The sequence below is a fragment of the Macaca nemestrina genome, chromosome 16, assembly GCF_043159975.1.
Source record: "Macaca nemestrina isolate mMacNem1 chromosome 16, mMacNem.hap1, whole genome shotgun sequence".
Lineage (NCBI taxonomy): Eukaryota > Metazoa > Chordata > Mammalia > Primates > Cercopithecidae > Macaca > Macaca nemestrina.
Genome location: NC_092140.1, coordinates 75,973,995 through 75,991,153, shown reverse-complemented (window position 1 = coordinate 75,991,153; position 17,159 = coordinate 75,973,995). Strand labels below are relative to the sequence as shown.

At 37.0% G+C, this 17,159-nt stretch overlaps 1 protein-coding gene across 6 annotated transcripts in view; it reads left to right on the top strand.

The window, feature by feature from the left end:
* The window catches only part of LOC105490726 (ribonuclease H2 subunit B), a 64,112-nt gene extending 49,814 nt beyond the window's left edge, over positions 1-14,298 (top strand). For 5 of the 6 annotated variants that reach the window (XM_011756613.3, XM_011756617.3, XM_011756611.3 and 2 more), the window contains one exon: positions 202-8,887. In XM_011756613.3, coding sequence (XP_011754915.1) covers positions 202-318 — 117 coding nt within the window. In that variant the 3' untranslated portion in view covers positions 319-8,887. Of the gene's footprint in view, positions 1-201; positions 8,888-13,778 lie in introns of those variants that run through there. The other variant, XM_011756616.3, reaches the window with a different exon arrangement.
* The last annotated feature ends 2,861 nt before the right edge of the window (positions 14,299-17,159 follow it).

Below are 17,159 nucleotides of genomic sequence, written 5' to 3'. Positions count from 1 at the left end.
CCACCTCTTTTAACATATTCTGTCTCTGAGGTCTGAATTCTGAATAGAAATCAGAACTTTTTCACTCCCTTATGAAGCCTGTTAGTGGGGGACGCTTACCTTCCTTAATGAAACTTGAGACATGCAGTCTCCTTTGATTTGCATGTATGATTAATAAATGTTACATTCATAACAATTTTTCTCTCTTATTTTCATTAACAGAAAAATAGCAAAATGACTGCAGCTCAGAAGGCTTTGGCTAAAGTTGACAAGAGTGGAATGAAAAGTATTGATACCTTTTTTGTTGTAAAAAATAAAAAAACAATTGGAAAGGTTTGAAACTTTGATAATAAAATCTAGCAAAAATATTTGCTTTTTACATGTTTCAATTTGTGCTTCCTGACCATTAATGACTACCTTTGATGGGGGGAAGGAAGAGGCCAATCTCATGTTCTCTTAAACATTTATTTGCATTTGGTTTTTGTGTTCCTGAATGAAATATGGGAAAGTAATTGTGTAACTTCATGGCTATGGCCTTTTGGAGTCTCATCTGAGATAATGAAAAGTAATCACGGAAAGAGAATTAACATATAGCGTCAGGATTTTCTCAATAAACTGACCTGTGACAATGTTAGAGTGTATGACTGTTTTTTAATGCAACTTTGCACCCAGTAGGTATAGTAATAATATTTTTAGTATACTGAGGGAAACTGGATTACAAAACTGTCAGGTAAATTATTACTTTTAAAAAGGCTTTAGTTTTTGGTAAATTTGTTTAATGGTGTTTCTCTGTCTTTATGAGTACATGTTCTTTGTAGAAAATAGAGAAAGTAATAAAATAAGAATTTCAATCTCCCATTTCTTCATTACCCAGAGATAATATATTTTCTTATAACAATTTTTAGAAGGGAATTACAGTAATTTTATGACTTTTTTTTTTTTTCAACTTTTATTTTAGACTCAGGGGGTACATATGCAGGTTTGTTACAGAGCGATACTGTGTGATGCTGAGGTTTGGGATGTGATTGAACCTGTCACCCAGGTAGTGAGCATAGTACCCGATGGGTAATTTTTCAAACCTGGCTCCTCTCCCACTCTTCCTCCCCTTGAAGTCCCCAGTGTCTATCTTTGCTATCTTTATGTCCATTTGTACCCAACGTTTGGCTGTTACTTATAAGTGAGAACATGTGGTATTTGGTTTTCTGGGTTTTATTTGTTTGTTTGTTTTTTGCATTAATTCGTTCAGGATAATGGCCTCCAGCTGCATCCATGTTGCTGCAAAGGACATGATTTCATTCTCTTTTAGGGCTGTGTAGTATTCCTTGGTGTATATGTCCCATGTTTTCTTTATCCATTCCACCGTTGATGGACTCCTGGGTTGATCCCATATCTTTGCTATTGTAAGGAGTGCAGTGATGAACATACAGGTGCATGTATCTTTTTGGTAGAATAATTTATTTTTCTTTGAGTACATAGCCAGTAGTGGCCAATAGTGGGATTTCTGGGTCGAATGGTAGTTCTGTTTCTAGTTCTTTGAGAAATCTCCAAACTGCTTTCCATAGTGGCTGAACTAATTTACATTCTCACCAAAAGTGTTCCCTTTTCTCTGCAGCCCTGCCAACATCATCTGTTATTTTTTTACTTTTAAATAATACCTGCTCTGACTGGTGGGAGATGGTATCTCATTGTGGTTTTCATTTGCTTTGCTCTGATGATTAGTGATGATGGGCATTTTTTAATATGTTTGTGATCACTTGTATGTCTTCTTTTGAGAAGTGTCTGTTTATGTCTTTTGCCTACTTTTTAATGGGGCTATTTGTATCTTATTGATTTGTGTAAAGTTCCTTATAGATTCTGGATGTTAGTCTTCTGTCAGATGCATAGTTTTTCTCACTCTGTAGGTTGTCTGTTTACTCTGTTGATACTTTATTTTGCTGTGCAGAAGCTCTTTAGTTTAATTAGGCCCCCACTTGTCAATTTTTATTTTTGTTGTAATTGCTTTTGAGCACTTAGTCATAAATTGTTTGCCAAGGCTGATGTTGAAAAGGGTATTTCCTAGGTTTTCTTCTAGGATTTTTATAGCTTGAGGTCTTACAGTTTTTAATCCATCTTGAGTTAATTTTTGTATATGGTGATAGGTAGGAGTCCAGTTTTATTCCTCTGCATATGGCTGGTCATGTATCCCAGCACCATTTATTGAACAGGGAGTCCTTTCCCCATTGCTTATTTTTGTTGACTTTGTTGAAGATCTGATAGCTATAGGTGTGTGGCTTTATTTCTGGGTTCTCTATTCTCTTCCTTTGACCTATGTATCTGTTTTTATATCAGTACTATATTGTCTTGATTACTGTAGCCTCGTAGTATAGTTTGCATGGGTAATGTGGATGCCTTGGATAATGTGGATAATGTTGGATAATGTGATGCCTCTGGCTTTGTTCTTTTTGCTTAGGATTGCTTTGACTATCTAAGCTCTTTTTTGGTTCCATATGAATTTTAGAATAGTTATTTTCTAATTCTGTGAAGAATCACGTTAGTTACTTTTTTATAAACTTTATTTTGTTACTATTTTCCCAGACTACTAACTCTTCTTTGTAAATATGGTTTTTTTTAATGACAGTGTAATTTTTGATTATTTGAATATTTGATTGTTTAACAACCATGATCCTGTTTGGACATTTGGATTATTCACAAATGTTCAGTGTTTGAAGAATCAGATTATAAGTAAATATTTGTCCACATCTTTTATTGTTTCCTTATAATGGATTTTTGGATGTGGGCTTATTAGATTTTCAAATATATATTTGTGGGAATATATTTCATGGAAAGCTTATAGACTCTTGCACTCTAACAAACAGTGGGTGTGAAAGCTTAATGCCGCCTTGTTAGCACTGGTTGTTACCTTTGGAAATAAGTGAAAAAACATTTTATTATAGTTTTAATTCATTAGTAGTGATTTTGAACATTTTTTCGTACTTACTAATCAATTGTCATCTTATAGAGAATTGTCTTTTATATTCTTTGCTACATTATTAGAGTATCAATATTTTTCTTATTGACTAAAAGTATTCTATAGCTTAAGGACATTAATTTTGTCTACTGTGTTTGTTGTAAATTTCTTTTCTTGGTTTATACTTTGCCTTTAATTTTGCTTATGATTTTTGACATGCAGGTATTTTTAGTTTTTATGTAGACATATATACATAAACTTTTCCTTTACACAGATATTGTGCTTAGAAAGATATTTCATTTTACAGGAAATTTAACTAGACACTTTTATTTTCTTCTGATTTTTTAATAGTTATATTTTTGGTTCTTTTTTGGTTTTTTTTTAGATGGAGTTTCGCTCTTATTGCCCAGGCTGGAGTACAATGGTGCGATCTCAGCTCACCACAACCTCCGCCTTCTGAGTTCAAGTGATTCTCCTGCCTCAGCCTCCTGAGTAGCTGGGATTATAGGCATGTGCCAGCATGCCCAGCTAGTTTTGTATTTTCAGTAGAGACAGGGTTTCTCCATGTTGGTCAGGCTAGTCTTGAACTCCCAACCTCAGGTGATCTGCCTGCCTTGGCCTCCCAAAGTGCTGGGATTACAGGTGTGAGCCACCACACCTGGCCTCTTTTTGTTTTATATTTAATTACTTAAATCATCTAGAGAATGTATAATTATGTTTAAATATGTTGTGAGGTAAAGCTGTAATTTAATTATTTTCTCACCAGTTTAGTTTTTCATTTAATCTGTAGGGTTATTTTGTCAAATTCTCAGAGTAAGTTCCAATGGAATTTTTATTGAGATTTTGTTAGATGCATAACTTACTTTGGGAAAACAAACATCTTTACAAACTTAAATATTCTTATTTGGGAATATAGTATTTATTTTTATTTACTCAAATCTTAAGCATACCTTTCACTAACATTTGGTTCTTCATCTTCAATAGGTTCTAGACATCTCTTTGTAGGAGTATGTGTAGATATTTTCATTGCTATTAATGAAATCTGGTTTTTTCCAGCTAGGTCTATCAACTGGTCATTTTGTGGTAAAGTTTTATATTTTTATATATTTATCTTTTAAATAACCAGTTTACTAAACTATTAATGGAAAAATTTTCCATTTTATTTATTTTGGGTTTCAGTACATAATATAGTATGTAATTTAGTTTTTAAAAATTGCATGCAATTCTTTCTAATAGTTACACCTCTTTTATTATATTTTTTACATTATATTACATGGGCTAGAATATCCGGAACAGTATTAAAGAGTAATAATAGCTGTCTGTGTCTAATTGGTGATTTTATTGATGTGCTTTACCATTAATTCTGACACTAGCTGTTGCTAATATGATAAAGAATATCCATCCTTTTATACTTAGTTTCCTTAAGGTTTAAATTAGTAATTGGTGTTGGTTGTTATCAGATATCTTTTTGGCATCTATTGAAGTGTCCATAAAGTTTTTACTACCATCAAACTGTATCTGAGTGTCTGATAAACTCCCCCTGGCAGTAAAGGATCAATAACACAGTGGATGCATCCTATCTTTCTTAGCCTTTGTCAAATATAGTTTTCAGTTAGACTTTCTACGCTTTTATTAAGGAATTTTGCAGCCATATTCATAAGCAATGCTGCTGTTAGGCTTTAGCATTAGAATTAGGCTAGCTTTCCTTTTTTTCCAATATTCTGGAAGGATTCATTTTGCATTATGATATTTTATTGCTGGAAAATGTTTAAGAATCTTAGAGGTAAAACTATCTAGCACTGGAGCCTTTTTGTTGTTGTTACAGTTTTTTTTTAATCTGCAAGAATTTCTCATCTGTTCTTTGTCTTACTCGACATTTTTGAGGAGTACAGGGTAAATATTTGCTGGAATATTTCTCATTCTAATGTTTCTTTCTGATTAAATTCAGGTCATACTCTTAGGGCACCTACAGAAGCAATATGTCTTTCTCAGTATACCATGGCAGGAATCACAGTCTATCCCAATATCAGTGTTGTTGATTTTGATCACTTGATTAAGGTGCTGCCTACAAGTTTTTCATTGTGAATTATTGTTGATTTTTTTGTAATTAATAAGCAATCTGTGGGTAAGTATTCTGGGACTTTGTAAGTATCCTATTTCTTATCAGATGTTTGCCCACTAGTTGTAGGATCTGATGATTTTCTAACTTTCATATCTTCTATATTTATCAATTGGTATTCTTCTGTAAGGAAGAACTTTCCCTTTTCCTTGCTTCCTCACTCATTTATGAATTCTTAACAGTATGGCTTTATAGATTTTTATTTTGTCCAGTGGGCTATATTACATTATTATTATTAATTTTAATGCTCATGTTGTTTCAGAAGAGCTAGTGGGAGACCCTTCAAGCTGACTTCTGTATCTTTTGAGTATGTTTCTATCATTCTTTAATACATTCCTACTTCTGTGACTGGAGTTTCAGACTCTTGCACTTTCCCTGTGCAAGCCCTGAATCCACCTTTTTTTCAAGGAACGCTGGTTCCTTTCAGGGAAGAATGGAGTTTAGAAACCAAGATCTAGGCAATAGGTATGCTCATTGCTATTGGTATGTCATTGCTTAGGAGCCAACACTAGGAAATGTGTGTGTGTGTGTGTACAACATGTACACACACATATATACACTATATACTCATATCAACATTTCTAAATCTATCCATGTATCTATCAGTATTTATCTACGTATGTGGTTTTTTGGTAGATTCCCTTTATCAGGCTGAGAAAGTTTCCTTCCATGCCTAGTTCACTGTGAGTTTTTATCATATATGGGTATTGAATATATAGGTATTATCATATGTAGATATTGTCAAATAATTTGTATCTATTGAGATGATCAAGTAGTTTTCTTTTTAATAAAGGAATGTCTTTTAATATATGAATTATAATTATTGATTTTTGAATGTTAAACTAACTTTGCATTCTTGAGATAATCCCTACTTGGTCACAGTACATTATTCTTTTTATATGTAGTATGAGGGTTTTTTTTCCTAATATTTTGTTAAGTACTTTCGTATCTCTGTTCATGAGGGATATTGGTCTGTGGTTTTCTTTACTTGTAATGATTTTGTCTGATTTTGATGTCAGGGTAAAACTGGGCTTATAAAATGAGTTGGGAAGTATTCTTTTATCACTTACTTTCTGAAAGAGTTTGTGTGAGGTTGGTGTTGTTGCTTCCTTATATGTTGGACAGAATTCACCAGTGAAGCCATTTGGATCTAGAATTTTCTTTGGGGAAAACTTTTAAATTACTAATTCAATTTCTGTAATAGATGAAGAGCTATTCTAATTTTCATTTTTTTTCTTGTGCCAGTTTTGGTAATTTATATCTTTCAAGGAATGTATCCATTTGATCTAGGTTGTCAAATTTATTGGCATAAGTTGTTCATCATATTTTTATTATCCTTTTAATGTCTGTGGATCTGTAGTGATGTTCCCTTTTTCATACCTGATGTTGGTCATCTGTGTCTTCTTTTTGCTTTCTCTATTAGTATAGCTAAAGGTTTATCAATTTCATTGATCCTTTCAAAGAACCATTGTCTTCTGGCTTGCATAATCTCTGATGAGACATCTATGATATTTCTTATATTTCCTCTCCTTTACATAATGTATCTCCTCCTCATGGCTTCTTTTAAAATTTTCTTCTTTATTACTAGTTTTCAGCAAGTTGACTATGATGTGTTGATGTGATTTTCTTTTTGTTTATCTCATTTGGGAGTTTATTAAGCTCCTTGAACTTTTGAATTTTTAATTTTCATCAAATATGGAAAATTTCTGGCCAGTATTTCTTTAAATACTTTTTTCTGTTCTTTCCTCCCTTTTCTCCCTATCCCCTCAGCTTCTGGGCCTTCAATTTCATGTATGCTGGAACACTTGGTATTGTCCTCCAGGTCCTATCACTGAGTTTCTGTTTTGTTGTTTGTTTATGTTCAATTTTTAGACAGTTTCTCTTGGTGTATTTTCAAGTTTACTTTGATTTATAGTATTTCATCTTCTGTTAACCTTATTTAATTTTTACTTTAAATATTGTAAATTTGTTTTCTTCTTTTTTTTTTTTTTGTGATGGAGTTTCGCTCCTGTTGCCCAGGCTGGAGTGCAATGGCGCGATCTCAGCTCACTGCAGCTTCTGCCTCCTGGGTTCAAGTGATTCTCCTGCCTCAGCCTCCCGAGTAGCTGGGATTACAGTCATGTGCCACCACACCTGGCTAATTTTGTATTTTTAGTAAAGATGGGGTTTCTCCATGTTGGTCAGGCTGGTCTTGAACTCCCAACCTCAGGTGATCTGCCCACCTCGGCCTCCCAAAGTCCTGGGATTACAAGCCTGAGCTACCACGCCCGGCCTTAAATATTGTAATTTTTAGTTCTAGATGTTCCATTTGGTTCTTCTTTATGTCTTCCCAGATCTCTTATTATGGTTGCGGTTTTCTTTAAATGCTTCAATGTAGTTTAAAAAGCTACTTAAATGTCCTCATCTGCTAGTTCTATTATCTTTGTTATTTTCTGTCTTCTAGGTCTGTTTTTTTTCTCTCTCTCTTTTACTTTATTTTGAAATCATTTTATACTTATAGAAAAGTCACAAAAATAGTAGAGTTTAGATAGGATGTTTACCCAGCTTCCCTCGATGTTAGCATACATAACCATACTACAAGAATCAAAACCAGAAAATTTACAACCTTATTGTACTTTCACCTATCTTTCCACTAATACTTTTTTAATTTCAGAATTCAGTCTGTGATTCTACATTGCATTTAGCTGCCACATCTCTTCAGTGTTTTCTAACTTGTAAGAGTCCCAGCCGGGCATGGTGGCTCACTCTTGTAATCCCAGCATTTTGGGAGGCCAAGGTGGGCAGATCACCTGAGATTGGGAGTTTGAGATCAGCCTGACCAACATGGAGAAATCCTGTCTCTACTAAAATTACAAAAAATTAGCCGGGCATGGTGGCACATGCCTGTAGTCCCAGCTACTTGGGAGGCTGAGGCAGGAGAATCGCTTGAACCCAGGAGGCGGAGGCTGCAGTGAGCCGAGATCGTGCTATTGCACTCTAGCTTCGGCAATAAGAGGAAACTCCATCTCAAAAAAAAGAGAAAGAGTCCCTCAATATTCCTTTGTCTTTCAATGACCTTGACACTTTTGCGAGTACTAGCCAGTTATTTTATAAATGCCCCTCAATTTTTGAGATACTTTGAAACTATGTTAATATCCTATTTTATGATCATTTCACTATACTACTAACTAATAATACTAATAGTAACAAACACTTCATAGCATTTATGTGCTTGGCATTGACCTAAGCACTTTACATATAATAACTCATTTAATCCCTACAAAAACTATAATTGTACAGTGCCATACAAGCCAGAATATTGACACCCACCCAAAAGGCAAAAGATGAGAGGAGCTGCTTAAACACCTGCATCATTATCCCTGTTGAAAGTAAGCTTCTTAACAACAGGAACTCGGTGCCATTCAAGCTTGCATCTTGCATGGTGCTGAGCACACAGTATGCGATTGGTAAAGGATGAGTACATGATAGTCAGATAGGTTGAATAATCTCAGCAATATTCTCACTAATTGAGACTTGATTTTTCCAGTGAAGTCGAGATCTTTATCTACCTTTAAAGTGCCTAAGCTGTTTTCTGGCTTTCTTTTGGGTCCTCGAATATGCCAAGCTGTTTTCACACTGGTGCCTTTGGATGACTGGTTTGTCTCTATGTGCCTTTTTCTGAGTCTTCACAGGACTGGCTCCATCTTGTTATTATCACTTATCTTAATCACTCTTCCAGAGACCCAATCCTTGACCTTCCTCCCCTACCTCCACCCAGCTCCTACTCAGTACTCTCCAAACCATTTTCCTGCATTACTCTCTGCATAGGACCTTGCCTGACTGCTTCACATACAGTCATGCCTGGCACAGCAATGTTTTGGTTGATGACAGACTGCATATGTGATGGTGGTCCCATAAGATTATAACAGAGCTGAAAAACTCCTATCACCTAATGAGTTGCAGCCATCACAACCTAAGTTGTAGCACAATGCATTACCTTTTCTATGTTTAAATAAGTTTAGATATACAAGTACTTACTATTGTTTTACGGTTATTTACAGTATTCAGTACACTAACATGCTATACAGGTTTGTAGCCCAGGAGCAATCGGCTGTACCATATAGCCTAGGTGTGTAGCAGACTACACCATAGGTCTGTATAAGTTGTATAAGTACACTCTGTGATGTTCACACAACAACGAAATTGCTCAACAACACTGTTCCCATAACGTATCCCATCAATAAGCAACATATGACTGTACATACACAGCACCTAACTTGGGGTTGTATACAGTAGACCTTCAAAGATGTTTGCTGCATGAGAGAATTAACCAACCAACCAATCCATCAATCCGTTCTGGACACCCCAGACAGGTGTTCAGCAATACAGTGTTGGAGTCCTTGACAGCCTTATTGCTAAACCTTGAACTTCAAGAGTCATTCTGAGAATGAGTTTTCTGTGATGCGTTAGTATTTGAAGTCCAAGGACTTATTCATAAACTCACTCATAAACTTGTATGGGCCTTAAATTTGTGTGTTAATGTTGCTGGTAATGAATGAAATAGATACAGTCTTTAATCTCTCTGGATAAAGGGCTGTGAATTTGCTTCTGTCAGTTGATTGAACTGCACTTGCTGGAGTCATTTTACGTAGCACTTAGAGATTATTTATATTAAGCCCACAACCTAAATTATTGCAGTTTGAGAATATGTGTGGTCTTTATAAACTCCTTGTATTCACAGGAGCTTGAATAAGAGCTCATGTTATGATTTAGCTACAAATTATTTGGGAATTTGGGAAATTGGCAATTTTTTTTTCTTGCCTATTTGACTGTACCTTTGATGCCAAGTTGAAGATCTCACTGGCAATGTACAACATTAACTGAGTTGAATAATAATTGAAAAGTGAAAAACAAAAGGTGTTACACATACCAGGTGCTGTTTTGGGGAATAATATTAGGAACAAATCCATGTGGGTTTATATTTGTACATAAAATGTTCATAAGCACACATATATACACACAAACATAAATGCGTACCCACCTATGCACAGATACAGACTTATATCTACATATCCTGTCCTTTAAAATTATTTAAGGAATTTCAAACTAGAGCCTTTTTAGACTCTCTTGTACTAAACGTTAGGATACGCTAGCCTACTCGAATCCTTTGGCCCTTTGCTTCTCTTACTTAGATCATTTTTCTTTTTGATTAATGTGCCAAGTTTGGGAAAACTTCAAAACATTTCTACAAACTGCAAAACCACTTGGGTACACAGACAAGAGCCTCCATCTTTTTCATCAAACCATAAATTTTTTTTTTTTTTTCTGAAAGAGATCCCAGGTTACCAACATTCTTTCCTTTTTTATGACTAGTTTATCTTCAATTTAAATTTTTCTTGTACTCTCAGATCCTGTCATCTTTCAAGGTTTGTGCTTCTCGGTTCTGCACTGCCAAAGAGACTCTGTAAGGCTTAAATTGGATGTCAAGTGGAATTGTCTTTTGTTTGTTCAAATCGATTTCATATTGTGCTGCTATCCGTTCCCAAAATCATAGTTCTCTTATTTGAGGCCTAGCAAGACACAAAGGCAAGCTCGAAGTGAGAACCTAAAGTGTACCCATTTACTTACTAAATGTACAGTGTTGTTTATATTGTATGCAAACTTCTGACAACAGTAAACAGATATCTTAATCTTTAAAAACACAAATAAAGTGAAAAAAGGACTTCACATTAACCATGTTTCAGTACTAAACAGACTAATTAATACAACGTGGCAGGATTGGTCCTGGTTGTAGTCTCAGTTCTGCCTCAATTCTATGAGGCGTGGAGGAGGTCACTGGTATCGCTGGGCCCCAGTCACCTCTCAGCATGAGATAGGACTACATCATCAAGATTTTTTATGTCTTTCCCTCCAGTCACTGGTGCTTGGGGAACCTCATCTCCTTTATACCTGGGAGGAAAGTGCTTTTAAAGTTCGCTTTCATGCAGTGCTTACCATATACTAGGCACTCCCCTAAACTCTAGATGAACTAGCTCATGTGTTTTGCTGGAAGAAAGTCTGGAAGAAAATACAACAAAATGCTCATGCTGGGTTTTGGGGTGTCCATGATACATGTATATGTATATTTCTTTTCTTCATTTTCCAAAGATTATTTCACTTTGCAATAGAAAGAAATACAAAGAACACAATTGTTGGAAAGTAATAACAAAGACTGGCAAAGTGCTTTGTGATTTTTTTAAAGCACCTTTGACATGAATTTATGTGTTTAATCTTTCCAGGAGCCATATGACACAAAGGGTATTATTTCTCTTGTTTTGCAGTTGAAAAAGGGAAGGTCAGCTCATTTGTCCAACATCACACAGCTAATGAATAACTGAGCCAGAACTTGAATTCAGGACCTCTCACATCCAGACTCCACTACATCAAATTCCCTTTCCCCAGGGGCCCTAACTTTGACGCTGTTACATTCTAGACCATCACCTCTTCACCAGATAGGAAAGACAGCCTTTTCACATAGTTTAGGAGTTGACTTTCTCTGTTCTTAAAGCTAATCTAACTTGACTAGCCGCCTTGTATTACATATTTTCTCCCAAACACCCCTTTCTCTAGGACTAATCCAAAATTTGGCAGTCTTGGGAGTTAGCTATGTCATAGTCAGATCTCTTGGAAGACAAAGAGCTCCAGGTCTAGAGAAACAAGTGAGAGGGTGTTTTCCAAGTGTGCTTAGAAAATGTTTATGGGCTTTGTCCTCATCTGAATAATCAGAAGAAATGATTTGATTTTTACACCTTGGTATACACTCTGAGATTACACAGTCCTGAGGTTTACATATTCCTCAGAGCCATTAGACTGACCAAAAGGACTCCTCCCTATGTTTCATAGTATTTTTACAGTTCTCACAGCAATCATTTATCAGTATTTAAATTAATATTAGCTGGGCACAGTCACTCACTTCTGTAATCCCAGTACTTCGGGAAGCTGAGGCCAGAAGTTCAAGTCCAGCCTGGACAACATAGCAAGACTCTGTTTCTACAAAAAAAAAAAAATTAAAATTAAAAATTAGCCAGGTGTGGTGGCACACACCTGTAATTCTAGCTACTTGGGAGGCTGAGGAAGGAGAATTGCTTGAGCCCAGGAATTCAGGGTTATAGTGGGCTATGACTGTAACACTCCACTTCAGCTTGGGTAGCAGAGCAAGACCCTGTCTCTTAAAAAAGTAAAATAAATTAATCTTTACAACAACCCTCCGAGCTAGACTGGAAGGAGGTGGTATCCCTGTTTATTGATGGTTCGTGTGAGGTCATACAGACAGTAGGTGGCCGAGCCCAGGTGCCCAAGCCTAGCCCTCATTCCTTTTTTTTACCCAAGGTTCCTATTCATACCATTGTCTGTGTAGCTTATGACCATTTAGCCTTAAGTAATCTGTTTTCATAGCAAATTTTACTTTAAGAAAGGAAAAAAAAATCACATTTATTCTGCTACATCTTCTTGCTTTATTCATAATGAATTCTGCAGGTCAATTTATCCTCAACGGTGGCAAGCCAGAATTTAAGTAAAGCTTCTACTTAGCTGGTACATTTGCATGTCAAATCTTTAATTCAGCTGTCAGTGTTTTAGCATTTACTGTACTTTCATTAATAAATGTTATTTTGATGGTCTCAGGCTAATCAAGACTATTTGAAATGGGGGACGGCCCCAAATGAAATTTACAGAGAAATCAGAGCTTCTTCATGGACTTTAAAAGAATTGTTACTTTACACGTGTTTGATTCAGAATGCATGTAAAATTAAAGTTAGACATGTTGTTAGTTCTTGCATAAACAAGCAAAAGAAGCTAAGGAATCAACTTAGATTTATTTGTTCCTTTAAGAGCATGTACTGAGCACCTCCTGTGTGCTAGACATGTTCTAGATGGTAGAAACGCAGATATCAACATGGCAGGCAAAAATACCTGCCCTCAAGAATTTCCATTCTAGAGTGAGTAGACAGATGATATCTCAAGTAGTGCCAGGACCTATGGAAAAAGCTGACCAGGCAGGGCACTGAGTTCTGAGGAGTGAGTGGTCAGAGAAGGCCTTGCTTCCTTCTTATCCACATTCTGGCATAGGAATTTAATTTCCGTGTACATTTTTTTTGGTAACATATAGCTCCAAAATAAGTTATTTTTAACTTTACACTCAATGAAAACCAACTTGTAGTAATTAAACTTGTTCAGTACATTCCTCACAGGGACATGAGGTGCTATTACTTCTATCAGCAACAAGTATCTGCTTATCTTTTTTTTTATACATTGTAGTCCACATAAGGCTTTCTGCTTTTTATAAAAGGAACTGCCTCTTAAAAAAAAAAAAAAAGAAAGAAAAGAAAAATGGTTTAAGAAGTACTCATCTCCGAACATTATTTTCATGCATTTCTTGTATTTTATTTTTTTTCCTATAAGATAGTGCCCATCCCATAAGTTTGGGCCACCCCAACATTATATTTCCCTGCCTTTGAATATTTAAAGAAAATATACTTCTTGGTGTGCTCTCCAGGAGCCTGCTATGAACCCTAGAATGAGATCTCGGAGGCTGGCCACGATAGGAGCCCCTTCTTGTATCTGAGGTCATCTCTTAGAAGCAAAAATGCTCAGCTCCCCTCAGGACTAAACCCGCCAGCCCTGCGTTCTGTTCTAGGAGCTACAGATGGTGCTTGGGATTTCAGGTGACTGTTTCTCCTCACCAGGACACAACACATGTTTTCCTTTCCTCTCTAGATGGCAGCACAAAGACAGAAAAGGGGCAAGTGACGGTGGTGGCTCCACGCAAGGCTTGGCGGTTTTCCCTGCAACTTCAGACACTCCCAGAGGGCTCGGACTTTTTCTTCTGCACTTTCTGGAAAATTGCCAAGTGCCAAAAGGTGTATTTTAAAGCGCTAACTGTAAATGCTTTATTTCTTTGATGAGTCCCACTAGTCTATGTGGCAGCAGCATTCCTCCCTGGAGCGCTCAGCTAGGCGGTTCTGTCCGGGAGCTTCAAAGCATCCCAGCTGTGCACCTGTTCATAGTCTGAGGACCTCAAGCTTTGGCATGTTTTAGGCATGGACATGGTGACTTAAAGTACTTGATTGTCTTGATTTCACCCTGAAAGCTTTGGCAAACCAAGTTTCAACCCTTACTTTAAAAACCTGACACTTCTTTACTCCATGTCAATTTGGAAGCTTCTAATTCATAAATATGCCTAAACATTGGCATTTTATCTCTCCAGGAGTTATTAAACATTTCTTCCTTTTTAAAAGATTTGTCCAGTATGTGTATTATTTTATTTTTCAGAGTAAGGACATAGGAGATGAGGGAAGGTTGGAAGTAGATGCCAAAAAGTGATTTGGTGGGGAATCTGGCGCGTCGTGAATATGTTTTAGCAGGCAGTGGGAGGTTTTGTGCAAAAATGTCTGCGGATTTGAGGTGGCTTGTCCACTTGACATGCAAGAGGAATGTGTGGGTGCTGCTCAGCTGATCTTCCCGCATTCACACAGGACCCCAATCTGCTTCTTCAGGAAATAATTTTGTTTCCGAATCTCTGACTACAAAGATTATTAATAATTAGACCCTAGTTCTGGGACGTAGTCTACCATTTTTCCACACCTCCCTTCACATGTAGAAATTTTTGTTAGCCTCAGGGACTTTTAAAATTCCTGCCCTTCTGTAGTGGACAAGTGAATCTTCCTTCTGCAAAAACCAAAGCCACTAGATTCTGATGATGTTCAAGTTTGTCACTAGAGACCCTGCTCTCTTACCTGTGCCCCAAGTTTCTGTTCCAACACTTTAAATTCAAACACCTAACATTACAAGATTTCATTCGGTTGTTTGTTTGTTTTTTTTCTTTAAATCACAAGTAATTCATGATACATTCTCACAAAAAGCGAAGGCAGAAGTGATCCCCACCTCCCACTGCCAGCAGTGCTCAGGCTTCCCTGGGTGACTGCGTCCTGGGCCCTGACTCAGGTCTGTTTCTTAGTTATCCACTTTCCCACTTCCAGTTTCTATCTGTTTCCTCGCAGCCCGAGCAGCCCTACAGTCACTGTTCATGTAGTCCATTTCATCGTTTCCTCTAAGAATCCAATCCTCTTGAGCTCTCCTTCAGAAATACCTCATGGGAAAATTAAAAATCAGACAAATCAAGAAATAGAAAACTCCAGCACTTGAATAAGCCCTTTTCTCTTTTTTGAGACAGAGTCTCGCTCTGTTGCCCAGATTGGAGTGCAGTGGTACAATCTTGGCTCATTGCAGCCTCTGCTTCCAGATTCAAGTGATTCTTCTGCCTCAGCCTCCCAATTAGCTGGGATTACAGGCACACACCACCATGCCCGGCTAACTTTTTTTTTTTTTTAATTATTTTTTAGTAGAGATGGGGTTTCACCATTAGCCAGGCTGGTCTTGAACTCCTGACCTCAAGTGATCTACCCGCCTCAGTCTCCCAAAGTGCTGGGATTACAGGCGTGAGCCGCCGTGCCCAGCTAGCCCTTTCTTCTTCATGCCCACTGCCACCAAGCATAAGGCTGTTCTCTTGAGGGCAGAGACCATATGGCCCATGTCTCAAATAGAGACACACCCACGTTGCTAAAAACACCAGGATAGCACTGAGCATGCCGCGTGTATCCCCCACTCAGCGCATGAGTCACAGACACACAAGGTGACATACTCCTTCCCTATCAAGTTGTCAAGGACTTTTAGAAAACAGCCATGCTCAGAGCTAGAGAGGAGGTGGAAAGTGGGCCTTGCTGGTAAGAATAGAAAATGGTACGACTTTTGGAGGCCAACTTGGAAGTAAATATGAAAAGCCTGAATGTGTTGCATTGTCTTTGTTTCAGCAATATCCATTGTTAGAAAGACAGCCTTAGGAAATAATCATGAATGTGTACAAAGATTTAGCTACAAGAATATTCACTGTGGTTCTGTTTAAATAGTAAGTAATTAGAAAAAAACTAAATTAGGAGGCTGAAATTATTTTTTAAACTTTTTTATTGGGCTGTGTGTGGTGGCTCATGCCTGTAATCCCAGCACTTTGGGAGGCCAAGGCGAGAGGATCACATGTGCCAAGGAGTTTGAGACCAGCCTGGGCAACATAATGAGACCCCCATCTCTAGAAAAAAGAAAAATTAAAAGAAAAATTAGCCGGTCATGGTGGCATGTGCTTATATTCTCAGGTACTTGGGAGGCTGAGGTGGGAGAATGGTTTGAGTCTGGGAGGTCGAGGCTGCAATGAGCTATTGATCACACCGCTGCAATCCAGCCTGGGTTACAGAGTGAGATTCTGTCTCAGACAAACAACAACAACAACAAAAACAAATTTGTACTGCAAATATAAGTAATACCTCTTTTTCCCTCTCTTTCCCCTCTTCTTTCCTTCTTTTCTCTCCTTTCTTTTTTCTTGTCTCCCTTTGTAGAAATTTTCTAGATAAACATTTTACTATTATGCTAATACAAAAATAAAAATACTCAGTTCGTTATTTTATATATCGGTCACTCATCATTTTCCTCTCCAGATTATAATCTCTTTTCAAATTTTTGTGTCTCATTTGGTAAGTTTCTTGGAGGAAGAACCATACTATATATGTTTCACCGTTCTTTGCTTAGCATTCAAGTAGATCATAGCAAATCCTACCAGTAATCAAATAATTGCCCTTCTTCTGTCCCCACACCTTTAGAGTTTCAGGTCTCTACTTTCTGATTCCTTGACTTCCCAACCTGGTCAGCGATATATGATTTGCTTGGAATTGTGTGTTTCGGGCATGTACACACACGCTGAAATTAATTAATTTTGCTTTGAAGATTTCCTAAGAGCCCTAGAAATAATTGCAAATGCTCTGGAGTGTATCACAACCAGGACTGATAACTACCGTTTCTGTCTACAAAACTAAGGGGAGGGAGAAAAACATACTACTGAACGAGCAGAGCACAGAAGCCAGTGCATGTTTCACACTTGGTGACATGCAGTTTTTGCTGTTTTTTTTTTTTTTTTTTTTTTTTTTGCCCTAGCAGATTGTAACCAAATTGCTCAACTTCACAGCAAGAACTTTAGAGACTCAATTTCTAAGTGCTAGTACTTGGCTTTTCAAAAGAACTTTATAGGGATAAATTAATTGCTACTATACTTTT